The following is a 10551-nucleotide window of genomic DNA, read 5'->3' as shown; positions in this document are numbered from 1 at the left end:
GTCATTTTTTTCCTTTGGTCAGGAATGAAACTCGAATTTTTATCTCAAATGCAATTAATAACAATCATCTGTACTCTTTTTGGACAGAAATAATTGATCTGTTTGCTGGTTTGTTTGGCTTTAAAATGCGAGCGAACAACAGGTTTTTTCACTCCGTTTGCCTAATTGTTTTTGGATGTGCCTTGACAGTGACAAGAAAACTTTGCCCTTATGTTAGAAACATGTAATCTCAATGAGTTCTCGTAAAAGTAAGGAGAAAATCACCAGCTTGTGCTTTCAGAAATTTGTTTAGAGCACGTGTAGGTAAGTTTTTGGAGATCTTGTTTGAAGTTTGTCCTTTCTAGCCGATTCTGGTTCTAAGCCAAGCTGGTGTATTTGAATGAAATACATCAAAAAGTAAATGATCTCGTTTTAAGAGATAAAGTGGAATAAATAAAGTACGATCTGTCAAATCACGAGCTATAGTACGTCAGTGATTTCGAATTTTAGCGTGATTCCTATTCGCTGGCTTTTGAAAATCGACTCTGAAATGGCTTTTTTCCTTTTACGTTCGCTTGCTGAGGATTTGCTTGTTTTCTTTTAAAACTCTTGCGATTCAAGAAAATTTAATTGCCTAACTGGTGAATTCGACAGTAGATTTTGGTGGAAAAACCGATATCGCACTAATTCGTTCCTGATTCATGCGATCAGTCGGTTTTTCGGGTCAAATTAACCGTGCAATTGCTAGTTAGGCAGCGAAGAAACTGACATAATTAAGGAATATCCGGGAAAACGAAAACGCGGACAGTTCCAAAGCCTTTTATTTTTTACTAATCCTGGAGCCAGTAAGAATGAACAACCCGGGAGCTCCGCTTTTAGGCTTGACTAAATCTATATATTACACTTATGTTTGTTAATTAACCAAATACAGTGGAAACGTCCATTAAGTGGCCACCCCCTATTAGGTAGTAGCCAAAACGCGGGGCCGGGGCCGGTGCCGGTGCCGGGGCCGGGGTAGGGGTCTGGGTCGAGGTGTCTTCTTTTCCAAAATCTTGTTTCATTTTGTCGTCAGTCTCGAATGACTGTCATTTTATGGTGGCAATTAGTCAAAAAATTTGCGGAACCTACGGAAGCTACGAAAGCTCTTAAGGGGCATTTTAGTTTTTCTTAAAATCGTACTTTGCTTTTTTTTGTCTTTTCAAAAATCGAACTTTGTTGTTCGAAATTAAGAGAATTTCCGAAATTGCTAAAATTGGAGTTTATGGACTACACGCTAACTGCAAGACAAAGTCCCATCGTAACATTCACATCGTAAAAAAAAAAACAAAACAACAGAATCACAGTTCCACGATGATCGTCACGCAGTCATGCAACGTTCTTTTTGCTTGTTTGTTCGTGTTGTTGTCAATGTTGTTGTCTGATTTACAGGATTTACCACAAACGGTTTGTAGTAAAGTCAGTCGCACAGGAACTTGTTAGCAATTCTATTCGGACTTCAAGGGATCGAATCCAATTTTACGAGAAAAAGCACGACCACACTTAGAACAATTTTGCGAAAACAAGCAACTGAGAACGTTTGCGTAACGACCATAGTGGAATTATGGCTATGTTCTGTTTCGTTTTAATTGTATTGCGGAGAAGTTCCTTACGAAGTAAACATTGAAATGCGGTTTTAAAATGTGGAGCTCAGCGAGTTTTCAGTGTCTCTAGGTGATTCGCACCTACGTACGAGGCACTACTTTAAGGCAAGATCACGTTACTGAGGATCCGGCAGATTTTCAGATTTTTATTCGTACTATTGTAGCTGCTCGATCGATATGTCGTTGAACTAGTCGACTGAAAGGAAAATATTACAGAAGTAGATTACTGTTTTGGAATGCCGGCGATAGGCTAAAAGAAGAATGCAACTGATTTCTTGAATATATTACAATTTGTGTCTTCTAATCTACACGATCTTATGGTTTGATTTCTTCTATTGATTGTCTTTAACGTTCTTGATCGGAGGAAAGTGAAAAAGTAATTTGCGCGTTTGCAGTTTCGATGTATATATTTCTGGACTTGGTTTAACGTATTAAATTTCAGTCGGAAATTCTTTTCGAAAAGCAAACGATGTCCCCTTCGAAGCTTCCGTTCGTTCCTTATATTTTTTGACTAATTTCCAACATAGATGAAGGAAAGATGCCGAACATTAGAAAATAACAGTACGGGAGAATAACTACAAAAATTGAAACGAAAAATTTTTTGAAAAAAAAAAAAAAAAAAACCCGACCCCTGGTCCCGGTCCCGGCCCCGGCCCCGCGTTTGGCTACTACCAAAAAAAAGACACTCCGTCCCCGACCCCAACACCGGCCCCGGCCCCGCGTTTTGGCTACTACCTATTTAAATCAAACTAAAGCGCCTGCATCTTAAACAGTAACACCTGCGGTACATGCTGCATTTATCACTTAATTATTTGTCTTGTTTTGAATGTTCTATGTCTTTGTTTTGTGCTGTGTCAGGGCTCCATTTAAACTAGCTGTGCTAAATTGGATGCCCCTGGATAAATATTGAATAAATAAAAATAAATAAATAAAAACATATATACCTGACAATGACGTTTTCGTCATTTTCGTCAAATAATGCATGCAATGCGGACAAAAACACAAAGCAAAGGAACTTGACGGCGTTTCTTGACCATCTCCATGCATTGGTTACGCTTTTAATTAGCTTAGCCTGCGAATATCGGCTACTAGATATTGTTCATCTCGGTAACCGAGCCAACCCGGTCAACCGGGCTCATATGAAGAGGCCCCAAAAAAGCGCGAATTAATATAAAATATATAGAAGTTATTTAATTACCTACGAATTGTCGGCAATACTGTCTGAAATTGGCTCATTTGTGCCCAATCAAGACAGGTTTACTAATTGTAAAACCAAGTTAGTATTTTCTGGAACCCTTGCAAAAATTAGGTAAAACCATCTTTGTTATTTTTTGATTTTATAATGGCCCATTTCACACAAGTTCCCCGAGGCTGTCCAACAGCGAACCTCATTAGAGACGTTTTTCGACTAAACTACAGAATGAATCTTAAAACTAAACCGTTTAAGTTAAACCCTATCTTAACTTGGAACCTGGTGTCTCTATATGAAACGTTAAACAGCCTCACGAATAACATTAAAAGAAAAGATTCCACGTTGTTCACTAGGTTGGCAGCCGTGTGGGCAAAAACCAGTTCCAACCTTGAAGTCGTAATATTCCTCTTCTCTTTTGGAAACATTTTATAATCTAAAAAACAAAACAAAACAAAGTAAACCAAAAACAAAAACCAAAAAACAGAAAAAAAAAAAAAACAAAAACGAAAACGGCCTCGTGAATAAAGAGTTTAAAAAAGCTTGATGGATCATTGCCATCAACTAAAGCTGAAAATTAATTAATATAATGTACATATTTAATTAAATAGCTTATTTACCAATATAAAAGAAACCACTATAAAGGTTTAAGCCATAAAGAGGGAGTATCCTCCGTTGGAAGTGGCCAGGGAAACTTGCTCGATCAGTTAAAAAAGATTGTAGCGATGAAAACTGCTTTTTTCTGGTTCACTTGGGCGGTCTTGGCAAATCTCAACCTCCTGTGGGAAGTTTCTACGGATAGCTCTTGCGGAAGTCTTTTTCAACTGCAAACCGGTAGGTAAACGTCAACCGTAAAAGTCATTTCGAAAAATAAATTGAAAAAAACAGAAATACTTTCTTAGTTTATGATATATAGCCGATGATTCATCAAGGCTTGTCTGAATTCGTAAAATACAAGAAAGTCAACAATAAAGTTGACCGTTACTTGTGAAATTACATTGTTGGAGGTTAGTCTTACGAAACTCGTTTCATCCCGACCAAGGGACTCATCAGAGACATTTCTGCTTAGCAAACTCGATGGGCATTACGCCCAAAGTCCCGTTTGCTAACAAAATCATGACAGCAATCTCACCTTATATATCGCATAAGGATTCCAGATCGCACAAATTCACGAGTGAAAATTGACAGTAAAGTTGGCAGTTACTTGTGAAAATACATTGTTCGCGGTTAGTCGTACGAAGCTCGTTTCACCCCGACCATGAGACTCACCAGAGACCTTTCTGCTTGGCAAACGCGTTGGGCATCACGCCTAAAGTCCCGTTCGCTGACAAAATTATGACAGCAATCTCGCTTTACATCGCATAAGGATTCCAGAATGCACAAATTGACGAGTGAAAATTGACCATAAAGTTGACAGTTACTTGTGAAAATACATCATTCGTGGTTAGTTTTACGAAGCTCGTTTCATCCCGACCAAGGGACTCATCAGAGACATTTCTGCTTAGCAAATAAACTCGTTGGGCATCACGCCCAAAGTCCCGTTCGCTAACAAAATTATAACAGCAATCTCGCCTTATATCGCTTAAGGAAAGAAACAAGAACGTCACCTCGAAAAATTAGCCGTTGTAAGCGGAGTTTATACCAACATGGTTGTTGCCTACTTGTCAAATGTCATGCATTTTCACAGGCTCTTTTTACTGAAATTGATGCCATCGGTTTTAAAAGACTTCGTTTTCCATTGTCCATCCTTGCTCTACAAGCGGAGAGCTTTTGCATCCGTCTGTACTCTCCGCAACCGTGCTGATCAATGCGTCTTCAAAGTTTTCATTTGGGTGAAACACAGCACTGGATACAAAACATGTTTCAGCCACACAGGCGTTATCCCAACGTTTTCAACAATCCACACTGAAACGCTAGGAAAGGAACTGGATTTTCAAGTTGGTCTATGTAAAATGCTGACTAAAGTTATAATGTATAATTGTTGAAAAAGCCCAAATCCTTTAGAAGTGCTAACCTTACGCCTAATTAGGCATAAAACATTGTTTAGGCTTAACTGTTAGTATTTTACTCCTGGTCTGCAGTCTTCATTTCACACTGACCAACTCGAAAATCCAACTCGAAATCCAACTCTGAAATCAAACTCGAAAAATAATATCGAACTCGGAATCCTAACTCGGTAAATAGGCAACCTCTGTAGCGCTTGAGCACTAACTGGGGATAATTGCAAGCTGAAATTAACAATCAACGCAAATCAAGTCAAATGTTGGTTTTTGAATATTGCTTTGGGACGGCTGATTTTCAACAGAGAAGGGTTTGGAATTTAGTTTAAAGTTAAACATGGCGTCTTTCCTGAGGTCTAATTCAAAAAAGAATTATAAAAATTTTGATGATGACGATGCTTGGGAAAAAAGTGTGTGCCACCTGCTTTTCATATGCGTGATGGACTTTTTAGGTAATTTCTTCGTAACGGCTTTAATTTACTTCCTTAGTCGTTATTTGTTTTTTATCATATAACTCTGGGATTTGGTATTTGTTTTTCTTTGTCACAAACAAATAAATAAATAAAAAATATATACCTGGCAATGACGTTTTCATCATTTTCGTCAAATAATGCAGGCAATGCGGACAAAAACACAAAACAAGGGAACTTGCCGGAGTTTCTTGACCATCTCCATGCATTGGTTAGGCTTTTAATTAGCTTAGCCTGCGAATATCGGCTACTAGATATTGTTCATCTCGGTAACCGAGACAGCCCGGTCAACCGGGCTCATATGAACAGGCCCTAAAAAAGCGCGAATTAATATAAAACATATAGAAGTTATTTAACTACCTACGAATTGTCGGTCAATGCTGTCTGAAATTGGCTCATTTGTGCCCAATCAAGACAGGTTTACTAATTGTAAAACCAAGTTAGTATTTTCTAGGGACCCTCGCAAAAATTTGGTAAAACCATCTTTGTTATTTTTTGATTTTATAATGGCCCATTTCACACAAGTTCCCCGAGGCTGTCCGTCGGATGAATTTAGTTTCGAACAGCGAACCTCATTAGAGACGTTTTTCGACTAAACTACAGAATAAATCTTAAAACTAAACCGTTTAAGTTAAACCCTATCTTAACTTGGAACCTGGCGTCTCTATATGAAACATTAAACGGCCTCACGAACAACATTAAAAGAAAAGATTCCACGTTGTTCACTAGGTTGGCAGCCGTGTGGGCAGAAACCAGTTCCAACCTTGAAGTCGTAATATTCCTCTTCTCTTTTGGAAACATTTTATAATCTAAAAAACAAAACAAAACAAAGTAAACCAAAAACAAAAACCAAGAAACAGAAAAAAAAAAAAACAAAAACGAAAACGGCCTCGTGAATAAAGAGGTTTAAAAAGCTTGATGGATCATTGCCATCAACTAAAGCTCAAAATTAATTAATATAATGTACATATTTAATTAAATAGCTTATTTACTAATATGAAAGAAACCACTATAAAGGTTTAGGCCATAAAGAGGGAGTATCCTCCGTTGGAAGTGGCCAGGGAAACTTGTTCGATCAGTTGAAAAAGACTGTAGCGATGAAAACTGCTTTTTTCTGGTTCACTTGGGCGGTCTTAGCAACTCTCAACCTCCTGTGGGAAGTTTCTACGGATAGCTCTTGCGGAAGTCTTTTTCATCTGCAAACCGGTAGGTAAACGTCAACCGTAATAGTCATTTCGAAAAATAAATTGAAAAAAACAGAAATACTTTCTTAGTTTATGATATATAGCCGAGGATTCATCAAGGCTTGTCTGAATTCGTAAAATACAAGAAAGTCAACAATAAAGTTGACGGCTACTTGTGAAATTACATTGTTGGAGGTTAGTCTTACGAAGCTCGTTTCATCCCGACCAAGGGACTCACCAGAGCCATTTCTGCTTAGCAAACTCGATGGGCATCACGCCCAAAGTCCCGTTTGCTAACAAAATCATGACAGCAATCTCACCTTATATATCGCATAAGGATTCCAGATCGCACAAATTCACGAGTGAAAATTAATTGACAATAAAGTTGGCAGTTACTTGTGAAAATACATTGTTCGCGGTTAGTCGTACGAAGCTCGTTTCATCCCGACCAAGAGACTCACCAGAGACCTTTGTGCTTGGCAAACGCGTTGGGCATCACGCCTAAAGTCCCGTTCGCTGACAAAATTATGACAGCAATCTCGCTTTACATCGCATAAGGATTCCAGACTGCACAAATTGACGAGTGAAAATTGACCATAAAGTTGACAGTTACTTGTGAAAATACATCATTCGTGGTTAGTTTTACGAAGCTCGTTTCATCCCGACCAAGGGACTTATCAGAGACATTTCTGCTTAGCTAGCAAATAAACTCGTTGGGCATCACGCCCAAAGTCCCGTTCGCTAACAAAATTATAACAGCAATCTCGCCTTATATCGCGTAAGGAAAGAAAAAAGAACGTCACCTCGAAAAATTAGCCGTTGTAAGCGGAGTTTATACCAACATGGTTGTTGCCTACTTGTCAACTGTCATGCATTTTCACAGGCTCTTTTTACTGAAATTGATGCCATCGGTTTTAAACGACTTCGTTTTCCATTGTCCATCCTTGCTCTACAAGCGGAGAGCTTTTGCATCCGCCTGTACTCTCCGCAACCGCGCTGATCAATGCGTCTTCAAAGTTTTCATTTGGGTGAAACACAACACTGGATACATGTTTCAGCCACACAGGCGTTATTCCAACGTTTTCAACAATCCACACTGAAACGCTAGGAAAGGAACTGGATTTTCAAGTTGGTCTATGTAAAATCCTGACTAAAGTTATAATATATAATTGTTGAAAAAGCCCAAATCCTTTAGAAGTGCTAACCTTACGCCTAATTAGGCATAAAACATTGTTTAGGCTTAACTGTTAGTATTTTACTCCTGGTCTGCAGTCTTCATTTCACACTGACCAACTCGAAAATCCAACTCGAAATCCAACTCTGAAATCAAACTCGAAAAATAATATCGAACTCGGAATCCTAACTCGGTAAATAGGCAACCTCTGTAGCGCTTGAGCACTAACTGGGGATAATTGCAAGCTGAAATTAACAATCAACGCAAATCAAGTCAAATGTTGGTTTTTGAATATTGCTTTGGGACGGCTGATTTTCAACAGAGAAGGGTTTAGAACTTAGTTTAAAGTTAAACATGGCGTCTTACTTGAGGTCTAATTCAAAAAAGAATTATAAAAATTTTGATGATGACGATGCTTGGGAAAAAAGTGTGTGCCACCTGCTTTTCATATGCGTGATGGACTTTTTAGGTAATTTCTTCGTAACGGCTTTAATTTACTTCCTTAGTCCTTATTTGTTTTTTATCATATAACTCTGGGATTTGGTATTTGTTTCTCTTTGTCACAAACAAATAAATAAATAAAAAATATATACCTGGCAATGACGTTTTCATCATTTTCGTCAAATAATGCACGCAATGCGAACAAACACAAAGAACAAAGGAACTTGCCGGAGTTTCTTGACCATCTCCATGCATTGGTTAGGCTTTTAATTAGCTTAGCCTGCGAATATCGGCTACTAGATATTGTTCATCTCGGTAACCGAGCCAGCCCGGTCAACCGGGCTCATATGAAGAGGCCCTAAAAAAGCGCGAATTAATATAAAATATATAGAAGTTATTTAATTACCTACGAATTGTCGGTCAATGCTGTCTGAAATTGGCTCATTTGTGCCCAATCAAGACAGGTTTACTAATTGTAAAGCCAAGTTAGTATTTTCTAGGGACCCTTGCAAAAATTCGGTAAAACAATCTTTGTTATTTTTTGATACATAATGGCCCATTTCACACAAGTTGCCCGAGGCTGTCCGTCGGATGAAATTTAGTTTCAAACAGCGAACCTCATTACACACGTTTTTCGACTAAACTACAGAATGAATCTTAAAACTAAACCGTTTAAGTTAAACCCTATCTTAACTTGGAACCTGGCGTCTCTATATGAAACGTTAAACGGCCTCACGAATAACATTAAAAGAAAAGATTCCACGTTGTTCAGTAGGTTGGCAGCCGTGTGGGCAGAAACCAGTTCCAACCTTGAAGTCGTAATATTCCTCTTCTATTTTGGAAACATTTTATAATCTAAAAAACAAAACAAAACAAAGTAAACCAAGAACAAAAACCAAAAAAAAGAAAAAAAAACAAAAACGAAAACGGCCTCGTGAATAAAGAGTTTTAAAAAGCTTGATGGATCATTGCCATCAACTAAAGCTCAAAATTAATTAATATAATGTACATATTTAATTAAATAGCTTATTTACCAATATGAAAGAAACCACTATAAAGGATTAGGGCATAAAGAGGGAGTATCCTCCGTTGGAAGTGGCCAGGGAAACTTGTTCGATCAGTTGAAAAAGACTGTAGCGATGAAAACTGCTTTTTTCTGGTTCACTTGGGCGGTCTTAGCAACTCTCAACCTCCTGTGGGAAGTTTCTACGGATAGCTCTTGCGGAAGTCTTTTTCATCTGCAAACCGGTAGGTAAACGTCAACCGTAAAAGTCATTTCGAAAACTAAATTGAAAAAAACAGAAATACTTTCTTAGTTTATGATATATAGCCGATGATTCATCAAGGCTTGTCTGAATTCGTAAAATACAAGAAAGTCAACAATAAAGTTGACCGCTACTTGTGAAATTACATTGTTGGAGGTTAGTCTTACGAAGCTCGTTTCATCCCGACCAAGGGACTCATCAGAGCCATTTCTGCTTAGCAAACTCGATGGGCATCACGCCCAAAGTCCCGTTTGCTAACAAAATCATGAGAGCAATCTAACCTTATATATCGCATAAGGATTCCAGATCGCACAAATTCACAAGTGAAAATTAATTGACAATAAAGTAGGCAGTTACTTGTGAAATACAGTGTTCGCGGTTAGTCGTACGAAACTCGTTTCATTCCGACCAAGAGACTCACCAGAGACCTTTGTGCTTGGCAAACGCGTTGGGCATCACGCCTAAAGTCCCGTTCGCTGACAAAATTATGACAGCAATCTCGCTTTACATCGCATAAGGATTCCAGACCGCACAAATTGACGAGTGAAAATTGACCATAAAGTTGACAGTTACTTGTGAAAATACATCATTCGTGGTTAGTTTTACGAAGCTCGTTTCATCCCGACCAAGGGATTCATCAGAGACATTTCTGCTTAGCAAACTCGTTGGGCATTACGCCCAAAGTCCCGTTCGCTAACAAAATTATGACAGCAGTCTCGCCTTATATCGCTTAAGGAAAGAAACAAGAACGTCACCTCGAAAAATTAGCCGTTGTAAGCGGAGTTTATACCAACATGGTTGTTGCCTACTTGTCAACTGTCATGCATTTTCACAGGCTCTTTTTACTGAAATTGATGCCATCGGTTTTAAAAATTTTCGTTTTCCATTGTCCATCCTTGCTCTACAAGCGGAGAGCTTTTGCATCCGTCTGTACTCTCCGCAACCGTGCTGATCAATGCGTCTTCAAAGTTTTCATTTGGGTGAAACACAGCACTGGATACAAAACATGTTTCAGCCACACAGGCGTTATCCCAACGTTTTCAACAATCCACACTGAAACGCTAGGAAAGGAACTGGATTTTCAAGTTGGTCTATGTAAAATGCTGACTAAAGTTATAATGTATAATTGTTGAAAAAGCCCAAATCCTTTAGAAGTGCTAACCTTACGCCTAATTAGGCATAAAACATTGTTTAGGCTTAACTGTTAGT

The 10551-nt window shown here is 38.4% G+C and overlaps 1 protein-coding gene across 2 annotated transcripts in view; it reads left to right on the top strand.

The window, feature by feature from the left end:
* Positions 1-3147: 3147 nt before the first annotated feature.
* Positions 3148-10551, top strand: part of LOC138019260 (uncharacterized) — a 20081-nt gene continuing 12677 nt past the window's right edge. The window contains exon 1 of one of the 2 annotated variants that reach the window (XM_068865991.1): positions 3148-3642. In XM_068865991.1, the coding sequence (XP_068722092.1) occupies positions 3534-3642 (109 nt within the window). In that variant the 5' untranslated portion in view covers positions 3148-3533. Of the gene's footprint in view, positions 3643-9144; positions 9326-10551 lie in introns of those variants that run through there. The other variant, XM_068865990.1, reaches the window with a different exon arrangement.

The sequence above is a fragment of the Montipora capricornis genome, chromosome 10, assembly GCF_036669925.1.
Source record: "Montipora capricornis isolate CH-2021 chromosome 10, ASM3666992v2, whole genome shotgun sequence".
Taxonomy (NCBI): Eukaryota; Metazoa; Cnidaria; class Anthozoa; order Scleractinia; family Acroporidae; genus Montipora; species Montipora capricornis.
Note: the sequence above shows the minus strand (reverse complement) of the source record. Positions and strands in the feature narration are given on the sequence as shown.